General features: G+C 45.1%; 1 protein-coding gene across 12 annotated transcripts in view; it reads right to left on the minus strand.

Annotated features, from left to right (window-relative positions):
* The window catches only part of FLNB (filamin B), a 139,463-nt gene that overhangs the window by 49,785 nt on the left and 65,182 nt on the right, over positions 1-24,496 (minus strand). For 11 of the 12 annotated variants that reach the window (XR_015151483.1, XR_015151482.1, XR_015151481.1 and 8 more), the window contains exons 5-19: positions 19,074-19,192; positions 18,187-18,264; positions 16,909-17,071; positions 16,128-16,325; positions 13,396-13,533; positions 11,532-11,658; positions 10,429-10,565; positions 8,927-9,120; positions 6,907-7,020; positions 6,172-6,315; positions 5,797-5,920; positions 5,304-5,464; positions 4,071-4,161; positions 3,639-3,808; positions 256-373 (exon numbers count right to left, since the gene is read on the minus strand). Coding sequence is in view for 7 of the 12 variants with exons in the window: in XM_086367279.1 (XP_086223405.1) it covers positions 256-373; positions 3,639-3,808; positions 4,071-4,161; positions 5,304-5,464; positions 5,797-5,920; positions 6,172-6,315; positions 6,907-7,020; positions 8,927-9,120; positions 10,429-10,565; positions 11,532-11,658; positions 13,396-13,533; positions 16,128-16,325; positions 16,909-17,071; positions 18,187-18,264; positions 19,074-19,192 (2,076 nt within the window). In the remaining 5 variants the exon portion in view is untranslated. Of the gene's footprint in view, positions 1-255; positions 374-3,638; positions 3,809-4,070; positions 4,162-5,303; positions 5,465-5,796; positions 5,921-6,171; positions 6,316-6,906; positions 7,021-8,926; positions 9,121-10,428; positions 10,566-11,246; positions 11,267-11,531; positions 11,659-13,395; positions 13,534-16,127; positions 16,326-16,908; positions 17,072-18,186; positions 18,265-19,073; positions 19,193-24,496 lie in introns of those variants that run through there. The other variant, XM_086367281.1, reaches the window with a different exon arrangement.

A 24,496-nucleotide genomic window follows, 5' to 3' on the forward strand; every position in this document is an offset into this window, starting at 1 on the left:
TCGTTTAATTCTCACAATAGGCCTGTGAGTCTTCTTCCCCGACCTCCACTGAACAAAGGAGGAAAGGGAGGCTTAGTGAGGTGAAGGGACAGGCAGGGTCACAGAGCTACTCCACAGCACGGCCCTAATTCAATCTCGAGTCTGCCTGACTGCAGAGTCTCATACGGCAAAATTTGCTCCTCTGCGAATTATCTTTGAAGGGACTCTGACTGCTCTTCAATGACCCGTCTCCCCCTCCACTCTTGACACACTTACTGTTTTCCAGTCCATTAATTTTTATCCTGCTCAGATCCAGCGGAGCAGCCACACCCACGGTGAATGGGCTCTTGGGGATAGGGTCACCACCGTATGTAACCAGAACCTGCATGTTGCCCTGGAACAAGAGAGAAAACCAAGGACACACATGGGTACCAACAGACTCACTCGATGTTTCAACCTGCCTTCCAGGATTTTCATTCTTTCCAGAAATGCAGGGTATATAACCCCAGCAGATTTAGAAGGTGTCTCAGATATATCTAAGTTTTTAGCCCCATGGCAAGAATGACATAGAAATCAGACAAAAAAAAAAAAGCAACTCTCAACAAGAGGGACAGCTTCAAGAGCACACCACTGAGGTGTGCTTTTAAGCATTTCCTCAATTCCATCTGAAAACGGTGCTAAGAGGTGGTCACCATTTTTCCAGGCAATAAAACTACAGCTCAGGGAGATGAAGTCACTTGTCATAAGTGTGAGCCAGGCCTCACACCTGTGGCAGCTGAACCTGAGTCCCAGATGCTCTGCCACACAAGCTCCTCATCGAACACACACCCAGCCCGGCCACGGGCAAGGCAGGGTTGTCTGGGGGCCTCTAACTGAACAAAATCTTTCTTTCCCATGGCCTGGGATTTCAGGCCACTACGCTGCAAAAACGAATTTGCAAGAGTTCGCCTGGAGCTGTTCTAAGACCCCCTGCACAGTATGGAAACTCCCACATCGATTTCAAGGAGAGAAGAGTTGCCAGTGAGAAGGTGGACTGTGCCTATGGGTTCAGCAGGCCCCCTGCCAGCAGCACTGTGGCTGAGGAGGCACGGCCAGTCCCGCCCCACTCACGGCTGGCTTCCTCTTGCCATGGTCGGCTGAGTGCCTCCATCCACACCAAGGCCCCATGAAAACCCACAGCTGTCTCAGCGGATTAAGGTTGTCCTCACCTCAAACGTCTAGGTATCACGTAAGAGGATGTGGGAGGGTAAGGAGCAAGGGGGAATCGCCAGAGGGCTGGCTGGAATTCAGCCCCCGCTGAAAGCTGTCACGGATGGAGTTTTAAAAGGGTGTAGCTTTTGACCTATGGAATATTTTCTTATATTCCTTTTGTAATAAAGAAGCAGGGAAAAGCCAAGATAAAAATGAGGTGCCTCTATGAAGGAGGGAGTATTGACTTTCTAGGATGGATTCTGCACAAAACCACTGGGTCCCCTGCCCCACGAGTGTCACATCTCAAGGCTTCCCTGGTGGTCCAGTGGCTAAGTCTCTGTGCTCCCAATGCAAGGGGCCCTGGGTTTGATCCTTGGTCAAGGAACTAGATCCCCATATGCCTCAACTAAGAGTTCTCAGTTGCAATAAGGATCCTGCATGCCACGACTAGGGATTCCCTGGGGGCTCAGTGGTAAAGAATCCACCTGCCAATGCAGGAGACGTGGGTCCCATCCCTGGGTTGGTAAGATCCCCTGGAGAAGGAAATGGCAACTCACTCCAGTGTTCTTGCTTGGGACATCCCATGGATAGAGGACCCTCACGGGCTACAGTCTACAGCGTCACAGAGTCAAACACGACTTTGTGACTAAACAACGAAGACCCAGCACAACCAAAAATGAATAAGTAAATAAAATATATACACATATATTACTAATATTATTAGTAATGCCATATTACTAATAGAGCACTGGGTCCAAAAGTCCTTTCTGAGGGGGCAAGTCAAAACCTGAGGCTGCCCTGACATCTGCTACTTAGCCACTTTCCAGCAGCTTAGCCGAAACCCAACAAGGCTTATAGATACAGGATCAAGGGTCTCAGAATGTTTTTAGAAGAACCTATGATCTTGTGATCTTGACCAGTGAGCGTGGCCATGTACCTTCTCCTCAGGAATGTGGAGAACTGAAAACAAAGATGCTATCGAGCTGGTGTCGCCAGTGCTGAGGCTTCCATCAGCCCTGATAAGCATCAGCAGGAAAACAATGACCTACATAGCACTGAGGTCCTAATGAGAAAACGGCATTCACCTACGAGAGCTTCCCTTTTACCATTACTAATAATGAACCCTCTTGAGGACAGAAAGAAACCATAGAGACAGGGCAATGGTAGTTCCAAAGTCCTTTCTGGGGGTGCAAGTCAAAACCTGTCCTGATGTCGGCAACTTAATTTCTAGCAGCTCTGCCGAAACACAAAAAGGTATATAGACACAGGATCTGAAAGAAGCAGACATGGAGATGAAAGGCCACACAAGAACCTGCCCTAGAGAACCTCGCACCGCCAGGGAGGTTTTCATAGAAAAGATTCCATCTCCAAGGATGTGTAGCCCCCACTGCACGGGGACACCCACACCATTCCCTCATCCTCACTGCACCCCTCATTCTGCCCCACTGCACTCCAGCGAGGTCCTCACTGACAAGGCCCGGGACAGGAGTGATGCTTCTTAAACAGTGCTTTGGCAGAAAACATTGCCCTTCCTCTCTTACAAATGGCATTTCTCATATAGGGGGGGCTCTGCTTCAGGAATGAAGGGGGAGTTCCCTGGTGGTCCAGTGGCTAAGAGTTCACGCTTCCACTGCAGTGGGTGTGGGTTCACCCCCTGGTTGGGGAACAAAGATACTGCATGTCACACGGTGTGGTCAAAAAATAATAATCATTGTCAAAAATTGTTTTAAAAAATGAAGGATTCTCAGAGGTTTGGAGTGACTGTTTGAAACACTATGCAGAAGTAGCATGATCTAGTTTTTTCTACAGGAGTACATGCTCCACAGACCCTAGAGGTGTAGGCATGAATCAAAACAACATTTTAAACAAGTAGGCATAAATTCATATGGAGAGGTAGATTTGTAGGCCCTTCTTGTCTAGAACAAACAGCAAAGCATGTGGCATGACAAAATCCTGTCTGTATTCCTCTATTTTGTAAAAGGGAATAATTTAGAGCTTGAAGGACTGCTTCAGGATTGAGGGACTAAAAGCTCTTTGAGAAAGACCCCACTGTACCCCCTTGTAAAAAAAGGGTGAGGTAAGGCAAAAAGACCAGCAAGGATAAACAGAGGTGTGGCGATTCTTTCCCCCTGAGTAACTAACAAAAGACTCAAAGGCAGCTGGTAAGGAGGGGACAATGTCTATGAGAGAGAGGCAGACACTAGGTCCAATTTCAAGAGCTCAGCATTTCTCTGCTAAAACCCAGAATGGAGGCGGGAAATTGGGGTGAGGAGGGACGGCAAGCTTCTTGCCGGTCCTTGGGGAAGCCTCCTGGCCCTCCTGGTAGAACCAGCCAGGCTTTGTGTCGGCGTTCCTAGAGAGGTTCATAAGGAAAGGGTGAATCTCTTCTCTCACATAGGAGCACGGATCTGAGCTGAGATTATCCCCTGGTGTCCAAAGTGACCCAGCCCAGCCAGGCAGGGCCCTACCTGCTGGGTGGGTGTGTATTTAACGGTGTGAGAGTAGTCATAGTTATCGATGATATCCAGATCCTTCACGGCGTCGCCAGGGCCAGGGCTGCTGAACTGCACATTGAGCGGGGCCTTTCCAGCCCCCTTGGTGTACACAGTGAAGTGGGTGGGTTTCCCGTTTTCCACACCTGGGAGGAGACAGTGAAGTGAGGAGACAGGCTCAGCTGGAGGAGTTTCACTTTTAGAACTAGTCTGACAGGTTCATCAACAGCAGCTTCCAGAAGGCAGGAGGTGGAGACAGGGGCTGGCACTCAGCCACGCCAGCAGCTCAGCTGAGCACAGCCTCTGCTGAACTGAAGCCCAGACAGAGCGCCTGCTCTAGGGGAGGCAGGTCACTTCCGGCCCTGGGCCCACTGCTTCCAGGGTGAACTCGCGCACACGCCCTCTTACCTGCTTTGCTGAGCCCTGGGCCTTCTGCCTTCACTTTGCTGGCATCGTGGGAAGGGTCGACCTTGACTCTGAAAGGGCTGGTGGGGATTTCCTGTAGCAGAGATACAGTCTCAGGAGGAAAGTCCCTGAAGCCATTGCCTGAGCTTAAACTTCTGCCCAAAGCAAAGAGGGAGACCTCAGCACTTCCAGTCTAGTGGGTGGTGAGTAACTTCTAAGTAATGATCGGTCAAGTCGTTACATGCTAGCATCAGGTAAGGGCCATCAGTGGTCACTCATGAATCCCTGGATCCCTGACCTCACAGTTAAAGGTCCTGAGTGTCCATAAACCACCCTGAAAACTCTGAGCCTTTAATACCAAATGCTGAGTACTTTTAGGATGCAGAAACACTAACAAGAGTAAAACCTCAAACAATAATACATGGGATCAGAGGAAGGAAATGTCCTTCAAGGACAACAGAGAGCTAGGGTTAGAGGAATGCAAGGAACTGATTAGCAAGGCACTGACTGTAATGCTTCCAAAAGAACCCTGCAGGGACTTCCCTTGTGGTCCAGTGATTAAGATTCTATGCTTCCCCTGCAGGGGGCAATGGCTTTGCTCCCTGGTCGGGCAACTATGATGCCAAATGTCAAGTTTCCTGGCAAAATATTTTTAAAAATATAATAAACCTGATGTTAGAAAAAAAAAAAACACCTTATACTATAAAGGTAGGACAGGTCAAATGGATGAAGCCAACTCAAGACCAATATTTGAGGCACGGAGCTTTCTCCTAAGGTCCCTATGTTTATGTAAGATGCATCTGAATCAACAAGATTCCATGGTTCCTAAAACGGGTACTGCTCCTCCTGGTCTTCATTATCACATGTAAATATGAACCCTACTTGAAACTTCTAAACACTTCCTATTAAGGCTGAGGCCAAGGTCATTGTTTCAAAGACAATGAAGTAGAACACAATCTAGAAATTCATTACATTTCATTCAAAAACCTGATGATAGTTTATAAAAATCTAACTTCTTTCCAGAGCCTGGCTTTCAACCACTGACTGACTGTGCATCCCTACTTTCATTAGAAAGTGGTAACATTTTAGTTTTGGGTGTTGTTATTCCTTCTTGGTTTTAAGCAACCAGAGAGAAAAACTATTGGGCACAGTTCTCAAGATACTTTCTCTGTTGCTAAAAAAAAAAAAAGGAAATATACACACACAGGTGGCCAGAAAGAACCCATGCCCACACACCTGAGAGGCAAAGAGAACTTTGATGGTGTATCGCCCGGCAGCAGGAGGCACATATTTGACAGTAAACGTATCATTGGCGTTGTGAATAATGTCAAAATCCACATCTTCCTCCTCGTCACTTAACACCCGGGCATCACATTTAATGCCAACGCTAACATCACCTGGAACAGACCAGCCTATTAGCACTGATTTACAAGAAACAGCACGTCCCATGTAATCACTTCCAGCTCAAGCTCACACCCCAGAAAAGCAGCTGGGAACTTTCCAGTAAGTGACCTGAGAAAGGGATGGTATTCAAATCAGGGTTTTGGAGCAGGAACGGAGGATTAGCAAAGATCTCACCACCAAACTGACTCAGACACTCATTAGATGAACAATCATCTATTCAGGTGGACTGTTTCTCAGTTCAAAGTTCATTGCCCTTGAAACGTTACAAAGAGAACTTCTTTCCCAAGAAGCAACAAGGAGCGCACTGGGTAGAAACCCCTTTCACCTTCGCCAGCCTCAGTACAGTCCACGGTGAAGTGAGTAGGCTCGTGTGCCTTCAGTCCACTTCTCTCCACTCCTGGCCCAAACACTTTGACCTTCTGGGGATGGCTACCCTGTCCGATGCTGACCTAGAGAGGACAGGGACAAAAGCTGTAATCAAGTTCTACTCCATGTGGACCCAGTAAAGACACCATCAGTTGTTAGAACGTTATACGTGGGGGCAATCGACAGCACCCGGCCCTTTTGGCCACGCCATCTTCCAAGGCACACCAAGCATGGTGTTTCCATGTATCTGCATTGACCATCAAGCATGGAGCCCAGACCTGCCTCAGGACCAGGCTTTTTCATACCACGACCAGGATTCCACTTCATAACCTACCCGGTAAGGGCTGTGCGGGATGTTGACACCTCCCCAGACCACGGCAATGGTGTGCTTGATGGCCTTAACTGGGGTGTATGAGCAGGCGTAGGTGCCATCCATCCGGCTCTTCATCTGGATGTCAATAGGCTGGCCGTCCCCGTCCTGCAGAAGAGCAGGGGCCAAGTACAGAGCTGGCTCTCACACTGTCTCCATCAAACAGGGTCATGGGTCTTCCCAAATCACCACTCACTCATCCAACCAAATTTCACGGAGCGCCTACGATGGGCCATGTTCTCAAAACAGTGAACACAAGTGATAAAACACTATGTGCATTTATTATCTTTAATTGCTAACAACAAACGGTCTCCCAAAGGAAAGCCGTGGTCACTCAGTGCTTCTTAACTGTGATTCCTGCCTTCAAATCCTGGGGCCAAAATTCAATTAAATGAGAGAAACATATTTGCTACACTCTTGTTTACAAACCCTCCCATCACAGCCACACTAAAGGACATTTATGGGGAGATCTGAAACAGACAAGCCTGATTTCCACAGAACACAAAGCATAAAGATGAGAAAAGCACTCTGCTTTACATATTAGAATCCCCTTTAGTCCTCACATAAACCCTTTGAGATAAATAATCATTTTTGCAACGTGTGAATGAGGAAACTGAAGATCCAAGGGACTGGTCACTCGCTGTTATATGTATCCCGTTACCTGACAATTACCTGCACAGGTGGCAGGTCGAAACTTACCTGAGCAAATATCTTTAAGGGAGCTTTTCCGGCATCCTTAGGATCCACGGTGAACTCAGCCAGGTTGTTGACAATGCATCCGGATTTCTCCAAACCTGGCCCGTATGCTTGCACCTGGGGCAAAGGGCCAATAGTGACTCCCTGTCTTTGTAATGCGCTAACTACACTATCAGAAGACGGGCACCCAGGGAAGGGGGACAGAGGAAACGACGTCTGGCTTCACGGGACAGTGTCCTCTACACGTGAACTTTCAAGTTGTGAACTTTCAAAGATGGGAATATGCGTGCCAGCCCCTGTATGTCATCTGTTGTAAGGTACTACTGCACCTTTCAAGGTGCTGTACTGTATGATTAAAACTGTCTATTTTTTGTGTTTGTTTTTTATGTACATATTTGTATGAAAAGTATTATAAATCTATTATAGTACATACATACATGAATGCTCAGTCGTGTCCAACTCTTTGCAACCCCATGGACTGTGGCCCACCAGGCTCCTCTGTCCATGGGATTCTCCAGGCAAGAATAATGGAGTGGGTTGCCATGCCCTCCTCCAGGGGATCCTCCTGACACAGGAATCGAACCTGCTTCTCTTGCATCTCTTGCATTGGAAGGCAGATTCTTTACCACTGCGCCACCCGGGTAGCCCTACTACAGTACAGTACCATAGAGCTGATTGTGTTAGTGAGGCACCCAGGATAACATCCTTCGACTTAGGAAAGTGCTCTAAGAACAGAACTCATTCGTATATAAGAGACTTACTGTACCTACATAACAGGATGGTTATGGTAGTTAAAATGCTATGTAACCTGGAACTTGGAGTAGGAAGTGGCAACCCACTCCAGTATTCTTGCCTAGAGAATTCCATTGACAGAGGAGCCTGGTGGGCTACAGTCCACGGGGGCGCAAAGAGTCAGACACGACTGAGCGACTGAACACACACACACACATGCAACCTAAAACTTAAAAACATGCAGGAGAAAAACTGTAAAACCTGGCCCCACACCAGCCCATGCTCCCTGTATTAATGTGTGCAGTAACCAGTGCACAGACCTCCAGCTGTGATCAGTTTCAACGCTCCTGCTTGGAGGGGGTTCAGAGCCTTTCCCACTGACAACATCCCAACAGCCTGCAGCCCCCAGAGAGCAAAGAACCAGCAGCTGGACAAAGAGGAGCAGCTACCAGGCTGGACTGATGTCAGCCTACGGTCAGCTGTCCATGTGGGCCAAAAACAGCACACGTGGGGGGTGGGGGTGCCGCTGAAAGCCCAGCTGGCTCAGACTTCATGCTTATCAGCCTGCAAAACGATTCAGAGAAGCTCCTGAAGACACTGCAAACACGGCTCCAACTGAAGAGAAAGGGAGCTGGGGGTAAAAATTAACAAGTCTTTATCTAAGGAGCACCTTGAGATAACACCTATAGAAAGTGGTAAAACTGAAATGGGATGCTTGGGGTACAAGAAAAATAGTAGCTTATGGAGCCCCCTCTGTGGGCCAGGCACTATGCTAATAAGAGCTGGTTTTGTTCATGTTACCTCCTTGAATCATGCCAGAAACTGTAAGAAGTAGCCACTGGAATCGTTCCCATTTTATAGAGGACGATACAGAAGCCAGAGAGGTAAGTTACTTGCCACATGTTAGAGGTACTTGTTTTTCAGTCACTAAATCATGTCCAACTCTTTGCGACCCCATGGACTGTAGCCCATCAGGTTCCTCTGTCCATGAGATTTCCCAGGCAAGAATACTGGAGTGGATTACTATTTCCTTCTCCTAGGGATCTGCCCAATCCAGGGATCGAACCCACATTTCCTGCACGGCAGGTAGATTCTTTACTACTGAACCACCTGGGAAGGCCGCCAAGAGGTACTACCAGGCTTCTAATTCAGGTCTTTTCCGAAAAATCCTAAGCTTTAAAAGGCTCTTCTCTGTGATTTCTTCACATGCTACACAAGGAAACTCTGTGGGCACAGGAAAGGATGCCAGGAGCCAGAGGAGAGGGGATACAAACACGACACACTGACTCACCAGGTCCGGGTTGTAGTCTCCCGAGGCTGGGTGGATGTAGGCCATGAAGGGACTGTCCTTGATGTCCTCATCGTCGCACATGATGTGAACGGCATATTCGCCCGGCTCCTTGGGCCAGTACTTGACATCACACGACCCGTCATTCTGGTCGTCATACTCAATCTTCGCCTGGGAGGGGCCTTCAATGGCAAACCCTGGGGACGGGGTGGGAAGACCCTCTGGTTACAAGGTATCTAGTCTGGGTTATTACCAACCCATTCCTTCTGCCTCCCTGAAAACCAAGTGCTAGCCAGAAGATTGATATCTGCTAGGGTCCCTTTCCCACAAAATCAAGCTTACTAAGTCTTCAAAAGAGATGAAAGGTTGGATTTAACATATTTTTTTTAAACATCATTGAACGGAAAGGTCAACCAGCAGATCTTTCTGTTGGCAATATGGTAACACGAGCCAAAAACCTTAAAACAATACCCACCCATTGCCCCCACCAAATCCACTTCTGGGTTTTTATCTGAAGGAAATAACCAAGGATGTGTGTAAACAGTCAGATACAAGGATATATATTCAGCATTGTTTTTATAGCAAAACTCTTCAGCTATTTTGCTGAAGGGCCTAACAGTAGTTATATCCACGCCTTGGATTTCCATAGATGCCATGGGAAATTGAGACAAGTCCTATATTCGCCTGAGGCAGAAAGACATAAAGATACTTCTGCAGCAGATCAACATTTGTATGCCTATGTACAGGAATAAAGTCTAGAAGGATATACTGAAAGGTCTAATACTGCTTCTAGTCTATAAGGATATACTAAGATGTTTATCATTTCTCTAAGCAGAAAAATTAAATCTGATTTCCTAATTTTTCCTCTTTGCTTATTTCTATTTGTTAACCTAGGCGTCATTAAACTGTTGAACCAGATCTGACCCAATGCATGTTTTTGTAAATAAGGAACACAACCACACCCCTTCACTTACGCATTATCTATGGTCGCTATCAGGCTACAATGACAGTCACATAGTTGTGACAGGGAGAATACGACCTTCAATACGGAAATCTGTTCCTTAACAGGGAGAGGTGCCGACCCTTGTTCTAAAATGATCAAATCTACATCAGATGCTTACTTAAAATACATTCAACTATGCTCCAAAGAGTATTCACTTTCCAAATTTCTAATGTCAGCAAACTTCATTCATTCATCTAAACTAAGGATCAGTCAATAATATATCCTCCATGTGTCAACTATTTTCCAGGTACTGTTTTAGGCACAACATCCATAGGCAGCCTTTGCCCTCATGGTCTAGCGAATGAATGAATGCTGGTGCCAGAGGCAGAGGACAAGCAGAACATGGGAACTGCAATTCATCAGGAGTGTCCAGAGATGGTCTTGGGTGGTCAGGAGGCTAGGAGGCTCAGGGTAGTGAGGCTCAGAGGAGGCCTCAATACACAGCCTAACACGTGACTCAGTCACCCTGCAATCTCAGCCACCAGAAGCCACTTCCACTTACCCAGAGACCCCACTTCAGAACCAATGGACTCCACAACGAAGTCCGCTGACCGCCCAACAATCCCGCCGTGGAGGCCAGGTCCCCATGCACGGACTTTCTGCATGCCTGCTTCAGGGCCAACTTGAACTTCAAAAGGGCTAGAAGGAAAGGAACAGAGGAAGCATTAAAGAGAAGCAAAGAAAGGGCTACATACAACCACAAGCTCTTTATACACGCTCTTTCCACTGGCCTTATCCTTTTATCTGCAGCCCCAAGCTCCAGCCAAGCCCTTCCTCCATACAGGTTCCCCCACAACCATTGTTATGTCAACAATATCATGTAATAGGACTGTTTCAAACCACACTGCCTGGCACTATCCTGGTCATTTGCCTTGTATTCACACCAGACTGTGAGCCCTGGAAGGCCAAGCGAGTGCCTACATTCCATCTGCTGCCAGTGCTAAAACAAAAAAACTGGGTTGAATATGCTTTATCTCAAACATGAATAAACGTGCTTTAACTTCGGCACAGGAGATTTAAAAAACATTGCTTAGATTCTCAGAAGCTTAAAATATACACAGACATCTCTTGAAGTAAATGGAATTTATTCAGAGCCTAAAGTTGCCCCCAGGAAAGCTGGAAAGCATGTGAATACAGGGAAGGCAAGTGAAGCCCACAAGGCAGAGCTATAGACTGTGCCCCTCGCATCCTGACCGCACTCACAGCGAGGATTCTAATGTCAACCATAGCAGATCCTGCCATTTTACCCATGGCATTCATGAACAGAGAGGCACACATCGAAAGAAAGAGAATCTGTTTAAATTAGGGGTATAGACACACAGCCCATTTGCTCTGTATCACTGTTCCTCCTGGCTTGTCTGCCTCCCCACAGCTTTAAACCGCCAGCTTTTGATTTGAAACGAGGCAGCTGAAACCACAGCGACTTTCTGCTGCATTTGAGAACAGGCCAAATGACTGTGTACTGTTCTGAAAAAAGAAAAAAAAAAAAAAAGCTTTTGACAGAGCAGCTCCCCTTCCCTCCTGCGGCCTGGGAAATGAGCACCACAAGCCTGTCCTGGGCCGAGCATGCCTCGGGAGACGACACAATTCCGGCTAGAGACTCACCTCTTTTGAATGTGGTGTCCCCCCCACGTGATGGAGACGCTGTATTTCCCCTGGGTGCTGGGGTAATACTCAAATGCATAGACTCCATCCTGAAAGCCTTTCTGTTTCACCAGCTCCTCCAGACCCTCTGTGGGAAGGAAGCACACCGTCTTTTCAATAGGCATCCAGACTCAGAACGAGAATCCATAAGACAGGAACAGAAAGACAGCAACAGCCACAAAATAAAACCATGTGGATGGTCTCAGAGTGTGGGATTCCCCCACCCCAAATTGGGAGGTTACTCCAAAGCTGAAAACAGACACATGTCTACTTCAAAATAAGGGGAAATTGAAGATTTCTCAGCTCACTGGCTTTAGAAAGCTTTCTCATGTATGAGGGGCCTATGAGGTCCTAAACCCCTGAGGCAGGTAATATTTTTCAATGATCAAAAAGCCATCCTTTTTAGCTGCCCACAAAAATTGCACAGGGAACTCTACTCAATATTCTATAATAATCTAAATGGGCAAAGAATTTCAAAAAGGATAGATACATATGTATGTATAACTGAATCAGTTTGCTGTATACTTGAAACTAATATAACAACATTGTTAATCAACAATGTCTCCTGCATCGGCAGATTCTTTACCAATGAGCCACTGGGGAAGCCTACATTCCAATATAAAAAAGGCAAAGAAAAGTTTTTAAAAATTGTAGAAGGAGTAAATGCTTATGAGTATTTGGCATTAGGATCCTGGCATATCCTTTTCAACTAAAGCTGGACAATGAAAGCAAGAATGCTCTTGTATGCTATCTCCAAGAAGACAGGTTTCAGAGGCTACCTCACAAACTCCAGACTGAGCCATCAGGCAGGAACTTGTTTTATGTTGAGCCCTGAGGTTTGGCTGGGAAAGCCATTTAGTCAAGTAAGAATCCAAGGTCAGAAAAAAAAAAAAGAACGCCTCCTCAGTTCCTGTAGCAACAAGCCAAGAGGGAGGCCAGCCCCAGAGCAGCCTGACTCCAGGTCTGGGCAGTCTAGAACCTTGGCTGCCTTCAGGGCACAGCTGCCCCAAAACTCAGTGCTCTGAGATCAAATATTAACTTTCTGGAGCTCAGAACACTCCTGCCACAGCCTGTTAGGAACATAGGGGAGTGAGAACAGTCCCGGAAGAGGAAGCGAGGATTTACAAAGCCTGGGAGTAAAACTGCCGAGGCTACTGCACTCACAACTGGAAAATGTCGAGCTGTTTCTCCGACCCAGGGCGGGGAACTCATGAAGAGAGTAGATACCTGTTCCCCTGTCTCCTTTCTCAAGAAAGAGCGAGAATGAGTTGCAAGGTGCAATGCACTCTTCCACAGATGGCATTTATCTACGGAGAAGGCTTAATCGTAGGGAATTTATTCTCCTTCTATAAGCACTCATCAAAGTAATTAGGTATCTGCCATAATTTCATTGTCTATAAAATGTAATGTAAGCCTGTAAATTACTGGCTTTGGAGATCAGGCTTATTCCAGCTTTGGAGATCAGGCTAATTCCAGCTCAGATGCTTAAAAGCTTTGTGACTGTGGACAAGACCCTTCCTCTCTGAGACTAGGTTTCCTCAGATTAAAAAAAATGGGCCATTTCATGTTGCTGTTCCAGGTCCAATATTTATTTCTTTTTCCGGAAATCCTAACATAATGTGAGGCTGTCAATCCAACACTGTTCCCACATCCAGGGCAGACATTACTAAACAATCAGTTTCCTTCTACATGAGCAGAGAGAGCCTCCAATCTCTGACACAGCTCTCTGGGATAAATTGATCAGAACTGGCTGTGTGATGAGACCCATATGTCATGGCTGTCAAGCTGAAATCACACTGAGACAGGGAAGCAAAGGAGCACTTACTAGGACCCTTAATGGTGACGCCGAGCTCTCCACTTCCAGCAGCTTTGGTGTCAACCTTGAAGTCTGCAGTTTCTCGGATGCGAATGCCTTTAGGCTGCAGGCCTCGGCCACTGGCCCGGCAGGCGTTTGGATTGCAGGCTGCAAGCACAGTTTCGACATCAATTTAACCTTTTATTCTTTAGTCTGAGTTGAGTGAGCCAAGGTAACTTTGAGCCACCCGCCAAGAAAACGTTTGCTTTGCAGAGTGTGCAGCAGCTGCCCGAGACCAGGGGTCTCGTTCAGGGAGCACACCAGGCTAGCAAATAAAGACACAATATAACTTTGTCCAGGGACTGGGGAAAAGTTACTTTGGCAAAGAAAGCAGGAGCGCACAGCATGAATTCGCTGGACTCCTGGTATTTGCTGAATCCTGGCATTTATCCTCTCCGTGGTAAAAGAGAGTTAAGACCTGGGGTTGGACATTGCTCAAACTTCACTGCCATACTCAAGGGTCCAGTAATTGGGAAGACTGGGCTTTTTCAGGTCTACTTGGAAAATGTAGCACTTGAAAACATCTGACCTGGTTCCAAACTTTGGATCAGTCGTTTCTAAAAGTCTAAATGTTGTTCTCTTCCACAGGAAGAGCCAGAGGATGGTGCAAAAAGAGACCAGATCAACCCCACCTCAACCAAGGCAGGCAAACATATCAGTGCTGTTACAAGGTCCTTGGAATGCAGATGGCTACTCTATAATTAGGAGTAAACTCCACTCTCAATTTGATTTCTGGATCCAGTTAAAAAACCTAAACTTGTAAGTCTAGGGCAAAGGTAGCTTCTAACATTCCTACATAAGAGGTTCACAAAACGATTCCATGGGGTTTGTCGAAGGTTGATAAAAGACATCGATGTGCCTGGGACTTTTTTGGTAACATGAGCAACCTTATTAAATACAGAAATGGGAGATTAATGGGTAAAATGTCAGGTGGTTCCTTTCCAAACCTGACACTGCATATTTGACAGGCTCCCTCTATACACTAGGGTGTCACAGACTCCAGAAGACAAGATTGTTTATTATAAAATCATTTAAGTGGAGGAAGGAAGGGTCAGTACATCAACAGAAAAACTCTATTAAGTATTAACTAGTACAAGTGATAGATGGATATGCCAGAAATGAAAAAAGTAATCTACAAGTGAAAGGAAGTCAGAAAACATCATTAAAACTAGGAAAGCTGTTCAATATTCTTTCTTGCATTGTGTCAAATGAAGTTCTGTTTCTGAATACGTTTATTTTTTCCCTTGTCAAGGGGAGAGAAGTTGGTCATACCAGAAATAAGTCACAACAGGATGACAGGACTTCCCCTGGAAGGTTTAAATGTATCTTTAAAAAAATAAAAGTCATGGAAATCCTGAGTATGGGCAAGAGTCTCAACATCAGCAGGATAACTGCTCAGTTCATATAAACACTAAATGGAACTAAAAAGTTTGAAGGAAACTACCGGATTTTCCAGCATCTTGAGATGACCTAGAGATGTGTAGATGTAATCAGAGAGTGAGTCTGGGGTCTGGCCAGACAGGTGGGGCTAACACCTGCACTGCAATTTCCCACAGTCATGAAGAGCACAGGCCCGGTGGACACCGGAGGCAGCACAAGGACTGGCAGAGATGCCCACCCAACCAGCCCTTACCCAGTGAGATGCCTCTGGCCCAGTGCTTTCGACTAGGAAGCCAGCAGCTTCAGGCTCCAGGCTGGCCAAGAGGCAGGATTCAGAAGAGGAAGCCAGGTCTGCAGACGCAGTTGCACAGAACAGAACAGGAAAGGCAAGTACTGGTTAGAAAAGGCAGCAGAGTTGGGGGTAAAAAAAGAGAGTAACTAAGTCAGAAGGATAGAGTCTAACATTAGAGAAAAATGCATGCTTCTGGCTGCAGCGGGAGTTAAGGAGCTGACAGAGACCACGGTTCTATTCCTACTGACGTCTAGTCCAGCGGCCCCCAACCCTTTTGGGCACCAGGGACTAGTTCTGTGGAAGACAATTTTTCCATGGCCCGGGGTGGAGGCGAGTGGTTTGGAGATGATTCAAGCACAGTAGGATTCATGCTCTTATAAGAAATCTAATGCTGCTGCTGCCCTGACAGATGGGAAAACTCAGGCAGTCATGCAAGCAATGGAGAGCAGTTGTAAACACAGATGAAACTTTGCTCCCTGGCCTGCCGCGTGCCTCCTGCTGTGCAGCTCGGTTCCAGGGGTTGGGGACCACTGGTCTAGTCCATACTCATACCTTACGACACCTAAGCCTCAGTGTCTCAGGCGCCAACTGGGAACAGCAACAGCCCCTGGGTCACCGTGGCTGGTGTCGTGACTAGCTGCTGTCATGCTATCTGCCTGACAGCCAGTAAAGGAGGCCACGGGGGACCTGCCATGTCCCTGCTGTTAACCTCAGCCACAGACACCCTCTCCTCACACAGCTTCCATCCTGCATCTCTCAGTAAGGACCATGAATCCCGGCAGACGTGTTTTGGGGGCGGATTAAACAGGTTAATATAAGTAATGCACTTAGGTCACTGTACAGCGTGTAGGAAGCTATTAGTGTTAGTATCTTGAGGACAAAGTAGATACTAGTATTAATGTCTTGAGGATACTTCCTGCCAAAGGGGCCCTGGCAGCAAAATGACAAGTCTGAGTTCAGTGCTGGGCCCTGTCATGCACAGCCAGCCTGAATGCCAGAACCAGAGGTGGTCAGCTACCCCAGCACTCACCTTCCCCAACCTGAACAACGAAGGGACTCTTGGGGATGGTGTCCCCAGCAAAGGAAACCTTGACCACGTGGGGGCCAGGCTGCATTGGTTTGTACACACATCGATACACTTGGTTTCCTCTGTCTTCCACGAGCAACTCCACGGTGTTCTTCCCCTGGGGATCCTCCACCTCCACACCAATGTCGCCCACGCCAGCACCTAGGAGAAAGAGAGAACAGGCCATGAGTCCAAGTCGCCCTCTAGAAAGTTCCCTGTTAGTGAGAGCAAAAGCAGGTATAAAATGCAAACCACAGGAGACAGAGAGGCATTCAGAAGATGCATACCCAGACCTGTTTCCTAGCAGAAATAAGGAAGGTGGAGAAAGGAAAGTTGCTTATGGGGAGGAGGGTCATAACCAACTTTCATTTTCCCACAATCCCTATTTCCTAAAATTTCTATATTGAAAAGAAAGCTGAAAATTCAAGAATTGTGTTTTATTCATTCCTTTGCTTACCCCTCCTTCCCACAGGACCTTGCATAGAATTTGGTCCAAGAGATGATTGTTAAACCTTAGTCTCTTTGGAGTATTAATTTAGTCAAGTCAGAAATTGATTATTAATAATCAAAGTTAAGATTGAGTATGAGATTTTAGAGAAGAAAAGCTGGTTTTGAAAAATCTAGAAATATAACCAACACATTTGAAAAAGCAATTTTGTAGTTTTGTTGTTGATTCAAAAGACAAAAAGTCCAGCATCTCAGGTTTCTAAGGATTATCTCCGGCTCTGGAAGAGGAGAGGTGTACCTGCTGTGTAGATGTCAAAATAGGTGGGCTTATTGGCGATGTTGCTGGCAACTTCCAAGCCTGGGCCTTTCGCAGTGACTTTACTGGCATCTCCCTGGGCCTTGTCGACATTCACCTCGAATGGGCTCTTGGAGATGTGCTGTCCTGCAAAGAGGACTGTGACCTACAAATGACAGGCAGGGGAGACATCATCACTTCTTGCTCGGTGAGACCACCTCCTCCTCCATCTTCCTGAGCATACACACAAAGGTCCTGGAACCAGGAGCTCTGGGGAAGCGGCCTCAGTGGGACTCCCATCCGACTCTACCAACCACACAGCTGGGCCTGGGACATCAGGCCTTTAGCCAACTAAAACACACCAGACATGCCTAGACTAGCCTCTATAGTGGCATATGCACAAGCACTTCAGTCTCTAGACACCAGATTCTTTAAGGCAGCTGCAAAAGGGACCACTGTCCCCGTGGAATATCATGTAGGATTTCAAATCTAAGAGTCAAAGTATTTTTCACAGGAACAACACCATTTTCAGATACATGGATTTGAGACATAAGATAGATTTCTATCTAAACTCTGAGTCGAAGTCCTCATCTTTTAAATTCTTAGGGTTATCGGATTGGGTGGGCCACTGGCCTCCACTCTAGTCAGCTGGCCTTCTCCGCATCCAGGCTTTGATGCTGACAAAGCCTCCGGAGCACTGTGAAGACCGATGCTGAAGGAAGAGCTAAAGACAAAGAGCCCATAGCTCAGCATTTACACTCCAGGCTTGCAGTTCCAGTTGTTAGTCATCTCGGTGGAGTCAGAAAAATCTTACGACACTGCAAAGAATTTAATGGAATTGAACCAATCTGCATGGAGTAGCGATTATCTCAAGTCTGATTCACAGGGATCTGAGATTTTTGACAATGAACATGGATACTTGTATAAACAGAAAGAGAAATCAGAAGAGAATTTAAGGGACTTTCCAGATGGTCCGAAGGTGAAGAGTCCACCTGCCAGTGCTCAACCCTTGGTCGGGGAAGATCCCACGTACCATGGAGCAACTGGGCCCACGCACCACAGCAAGAAAAGCCACCGCAACGAGAAGCCCGCACAACGCAACTGGAGGAAGCCCCCACTTGCCACAACAAGAGAAAGCCTGCAAGAAGCAACGAAAATCCAGTGCAACCATAGATAGATAGATAATAAATAGACGTGAACTTAAGAAAACCACGCTTCTTCTGCATCTATCAAAGCAAGCACAGAGAGCATTCAAGCAAAGGCCATGATGTCTTATCTTACTTTGTGCAGTCCGGTGACCTTGGGCAGATACTCCACAGAGTATGTCTTGTTCTTATCGCTGTCAGGGGTCACGAGTGCCTAGGAGGGAAGATGAGTGACAGTTAGAGAAGGCACCGGTGTGAGTAAAAGTGTGCTGTGCTCGCCAAGGGCCCATGGCAAGGTGCCAGGCCAAGAACCTGCCCTGGCTCTTCTCTGGCCCACCACTCCTGCAGGAAGCTCCGAGAGGAGCAGCCTGAAGTTATGGAAACCATGTCACATTAGCACACAAGTCAGGCCTCCATCGTCTCAGGGCTGTTACCTTTCCAGATGAGAGAGACTATGAAGCTAGGAACCTAACCTTTTATTGGCCCAGTAGTTATTAAGAGCTTATGAAACACCAAGCCCAGGGACAGGTGCCAAAAATAAATCAGGCACGATTCCTGCCTCAGTGGGAGAAACAGACAGTCATGCCGATAAACGTAGGACTTCAGATGGTGCTCAGCGCTAGGAATAAAATACAGTCTCAAGAAGATAGGCAGACAGAAGAAACAGTATGTGCAGAGGTCCTGAGGGAGGAACCAGAGGATGATCAGCATGGGGAAAGCGTCGGGAATCAGTATTGCTACTGGACTGTACTTTATCAGTAACAATAGTTAAATGCAATATTTTATTGTATTATATAATGTGTGTCCTTGGGTATCAATTTATATGATACTTTAAACACAACCCTTAGGCAAGTGAATTTAACTGCTATAAGACTCAGGATTCTTTTTTTTTTTAAAGAAAAAAAAAAGCTTTTATTTCGAGCTTTAATAAGAAAAATAGAGACACAACTAGTTCCTGGCCCTGTTATAAGGGCCAAAGTTTCCATGGGATACTAACAGGAGAGGCAGCCTCCTCCAACATACCTCCTCTTTGTTCCCTTCTGGGTCCTCAACAAACACCATGACATCACCTTGCCCGGCGCTGATTGTGTCCACGGTGAACTTGGCCGGCTGCTTCACCATGTTCCCAGTGGGCTCGATACCTGTTCACAGGTTTACACAAGCACATTACAAACTGGCTCAGGCCCCAACAGTGTCTCCTTCAGGGAAATGAGACAGGAAACCCATTCCTGCTTCTGCCATGTGGGAGATGGTGACAAACCATGATGGGGATAATCAGGTCAAAAACTCACGAATTTGGGGACTTCCTTCATGGTCCAGTGACTAAGACTTCATGCTCCCAATGTAGGAGCCCAGGTTTGTTCCCTAGTCGGGGAACTAGATCCCACATGCTACAACTAAGACTCAATGCATCCAAATAAATTTTGTAAAATAACTCAAATCTTGTCCTCGGTATTTAAGCAATATTCAGTTCTGAAATATTCAGAGAACTTCAGTCAAAAGGCTACATTGTATGACTGTGAAAATGATGTGGGAACTAGAAGTAGGGCTTGCCTTGGGGAAGAAGACAAAGTGTGATTCATTTTTTGTTAAAGACCATTTTTGTTTTGTTTTGTTTTTGGCTGAACCATGCAGCTTGCAGGATCTTAGTTCCCTGAGCAGGGACTGAACCCAGATCATCACAGTGAAAGCTCCAAGTCCTAACCACTGGACGACCAGAGAATTCCCTAAAGATCATTTTTGTATTACTTAAAATGTTTTAAATATTGCACTTATTTTTACTTAAATTTGTAAGTTGAATGATTGAGCAAATTAATTTGAGATAGAGTAGCATACAAGTGTAAGAATTAATAATACCCTTTACCTAGTTTCCCAAATGGATACATCCCACAAAACTCTAGTACAATATCACAAGTCACGGCACAATCCAGATACAGAACATTTCTACCCCACAGGGAACTCTCATAGCGATCTTTCATAGCCATCCCTTTTGTAACCCTTCACAGTACTAATCTGCTCTTCATCTCTAATTTTATCATTTTCAAAATGTCATATAATGGAATCACACATTATATAACCTTTGGGGATTAGCTTTATCCACAAGCATCATTCTCTGCAGTTTCATCCAGGATGCTGCCTGTATCAGAAGCCTGTTCTTTCTACCATTGAGTAATATTCCACGATATGGACGCACCACTGCTTGTTTAACCATTCACCCAGCGAAGGACATCTAGGTTGTTTTCAGTTGTCTATTACTGATAAAGCTGCTATAAACATTCATACACAGGACTGTGTACAAATGTTAAGCTTTTATTCCTCTGGCTAAATGTTAAGGAGCGAAATTGCTTGGGTTTCTCTCAGTGTCTTGAAGCTGTAGATTTATGTTCTGTTTTTTTGGTTTTTTTTTTTGCTAAATTTAGGAATTTTTCAACCATTCAAGGAATTCACTACAGTGCCAGTCTTCAGACCCAGGATCTCTAGCTGCTTTGCCTTAATCTCTTTCTGAGACTCCTTACATTTACCCTGTAGAAAATTCCCAGGGGTTTTAGTTGCACTTAGTGGGAAGCATTAGAAAAAGTACTTCTACTCCATCTTCCCAGCAGTATTACTTTTTTAAAAGTTTTTATTATTATTATTATGGAGAATCCTCAACCTATACAGACAAAGAGAGATATTAAAATGAATCCCACGTACCTATCACTGAGCTTCAACTACTGTCAACTCACAGCCTATCTTGTTTCACCGCTTCATTCTCACCTCTTTTCTCCTCTTGTATTATTTGGATACAAACCCTAGTCCTCTTAGTTTTCATCCATAAATATTCACTACGTATCTTTAGAAGATATTTTTAGAATGCCCACATCAAAAAATAAAGATAATTCCTTAATAATATCAAATGGAATTCCTTAATAACATCAAATTTTCAGTGTTCAAAGTCTTAGAAGTGTCACAAAAATAAATAAATAAAATATTTCGGATCTTAAAAAAAAGTCTAATGAATTTTTTTTAACAGTTTAAATAGGACCAAATAATGTTCACATGTTACAATTGGTTGCTAAACCTCTCAAACCTCATGTACTCCCTAGATTTCTCTTCATCTCTTCTTTTCTTTCCCATTGGTCTGCTTGAAGACATTGGGTCATTTGTTACTATAGCTGGATGTATATTAGCTTTCCAATAAATAATTTAAGAAAAACTGGTGGTTAGATAGTTATATAACATATCCTGTTAGGTAAAAAAAATGCAAATTGAAGAAAATATACAGTTTGAACTCATTTCAGCATAGAAAAATGGCTAGAAAAGAATACCTCCAACTCTGAAGGGAAAAAATGGGGCTAGCAGCTAAGAAATAGGACTTTGAATTGTTGCTTTCTAACTTTTTCTTTTGCTTAAAATTTATATAACAATTATGTCATTTAACAGAGATTTGATCATGCACTTAAAATATTTACAAATATTTATAAATACCCACTCCATCTAACTCCAACAGCCTGCAGAGTCAGCCTATCCAAGGCCGGAGACTGGGCTCATCTCTGGCTAACCATGGTTGGTTAGGAAGCAGAACCACATCTATTTCAGAGACAATGTTTCCCGTGCAGAGAAACCACTGTTCCCTAGGATTACTCAGAACTAAACGTGCTGAGGGCTTCCTATGCAGTGGATGCTCCATACAGAACACAGGTTTCACTAAAGGCTTCTGCTTGCCCATGGATACACGCTTTCAGCATGCTGAACCCTGCCAGGGAGCCCATCACAAAGGCCTGCTTGTGGCTGTAGGTTCATATCACGCCAGCCTTCCCTCCTTCCAGTCAATGGGTCTCAGTGAACAGATCTGCAAATGCTGACCAGCTGGTAACTGCAACTTGGTTAACACCAACTCTTTAAAGAAGATGAAACATTCTCTAGGTCTTGGTTCTGTCAGCAGAAACAAAGCAACATGGCCACACAGGAGAGAACAAATTGCCCCTCCCCTTTGTTTCATCAAGGACAAGGTAATACCTAAGGTGCTGCCCACTTGGCCTCACATGTGGCCCTGTTCCCTAAAATGACCATTCTGTCTTTCTACTTAACAAAAAAATTAAACATAGAATTACCATATGATCCAGCAATTCCACTTCTACATATATCCCCCCAAAATTGAAAGTAGGGACTCAGATACTTGTATACATATGCTCACAGCAGCATTATTCACAATAGCTAAAAGGTATTAAAAAACCCTGAATGTCCACTAACAGAAAAATGGAAAAACAAAATGTGGAATATGCAGACAACGAAATATTATTCAGCTTGAAAAAGGAGTGAAATTTTTATACATGCAACAACATGAATGAATCTTATAAACCCTATGCTACATACAGTAAACCAAACACAAAAGGGCAAATATCAATACTGTGTGAGTCCACTTACAAGGTACCCAGAAGAGGCAAAGCCATAGAAACAGACTGAGGCCAGGAAAAGGGGACGACTGAGGATGAGATGGTTGGATGGCATCACCGACTCGAGGGACGTGAGTCTGAGCAAACTCGGGGAGATGGTGAAGGACAGGGAAGCCTGCTGAGCTGCAGTCCATGGGGTTGCAAAGAGTTGGACACAACTTAGTGACTGAACAACAACAACAACATAGAAACAGAAAGCAGAATGGCACTTGCCAGGGCCCGGGGAAGTGGGGATGGAGAGTTGCGTTTAGTGGATACAGAGTTTCAGTTCGGGAAGATGCAAAAAGTTCTGGAGATGGAGAGAGGTGATGGTTTCACAACACAGTGAACATACGAATATACTTAATGTCTTAGGTGCACCTAAAAAGAGTTAAATTAGTGAATGTTATGTTATAGGCATTTTACCATGGTACAAAAATACAAAAGATACATATATATGTGTGTGTGTGTTTCCTCCCTAAGTATATAAAACTTACAGAGTCAAACGAAGGAAATGGCAATGACTAGCCACATTCCTTAGCTGCAACAAGAGGTCATTTTCTAGAAAACAGCACTGTGAAAGGAAACCGTTTCACATTAACAACAGGGAAACTGGACACCAGCGATAAGCTTATTGCAAACAAGCACTTTATGCCTTGATTAGATTCAATCCATTTGACCAATTTTGTTGACAAAGAGGTTTGGCTGTTTGCAACTTTTCTGCCTTTAAGGGAAGCATAACCTTTCAAATCAGATTCCTTATTCCTGCCAGCGTCTTTGACTATGGCTTAGAGAGAGCACTTTTAAAGCATGCAGGGACGTGCCAACCTTCACTCGACTGCACTGTGGGTACGGCTTTGAACAAAGTCCCCTGTCTCGATATAACACAAATGATGGCACAGAGCCCACTTCATTGCCAAAAGGACTTCAAATGGCAAGTAGGTCTGCTCCAGAACTCTCTGTCCTCTTAATCATGCTGAAAAAGACAAGAATGGGGCTACAACAGCGCACACTCAGCACACTGCCCTGGTCGTGTGTCATTTCAAGACTAAGCTGATGCCAAGTAGGGCACTGCTAACTTCAAAGGGAATGAGTGGATAGACAAGTGCTCTACATTTTTAGAAAGTCAATGCCATTTAAAAAAAGAAGAAAAGAAAGTTAGGGAAAATTATTCTAGATTAAGAGTTTCAGATAAAGTAACAAGCAAATGTAGAAAGTGAGTCTTAATCAGATCTCGGTGTGTAAAACAAGAAAAACTGTAAAACAGACAACTGTAGGACAAGAGAGAAATTTAATTATAAACTGCATATGAGCTGTTATGAAATGATTGTCCTATTTTCTTATGTGATAATGAATACTATGGTTACATAAGAGGATGTTCTATCCTTAGGAAAGGTTTGCTTAGTTCTGAGGAGCAAAATGTTGCCATGCCTGCAATATATTTTTGAACAGTTCAACAATCACACACATGCACACACACACATAGCAAGAGAACACATTAGAATGTTAAGAGCAATAGGCAGTTTATAGGAAATCTGGGAAAACATGGGAAATACTTTGTGTGTGTGTTACCCTAATTGCAATTATGAAAATAGAATGTACTCTTCCCCCTCACCACAGAAAAGAGAATAAATTGTATCCTGTTGTACTAATTTTTACCAGAAACCACACTGGGCTGAAATGCAACTGTTTTCTGTAAAAAAAGCTAACAGGCTTGAAGTCAGGTGCCAACCAGAAAACCAAATTCCTCAGAATGCCTCTGACCTACTCTAACGTTTCGAGCAGAACACTCCTGGCAGCTGGCTGGGAGATTATAAACAGGATGTCTTAGCAAGGAAGTATCTGCCAGGGGTTAACAATAGCTCCCACTGCATCTGGAAACCTGCAGAGCTTTCACATAACCAAAAGGAGAAATGAATCTGCAGTCAGAAAACCCAGGCTCCTGCTACACCCCACCATGGTAATCTGGGAGACCTCCCCATTCACCTTCTCCCTCCACGCCAACGTCCCCTTTCCTTTGTGGATTGGGCC

The sequence above is a fragment of the Bos grunniens genome, chromosome 22 (assembly GCF_055505025.1).
Source record: "Bos grunniens cultivar Pamir isolate PY7600 chromosome 22, Bosgru_T2T1.0, whole genome shotgun sequence".
NCBI classification, from domain to species: Eukaryota; Metazoa; Chordata; class Mammalia; order Artiodactyla; family Bovidae; genus Bos; species Bos grunniens.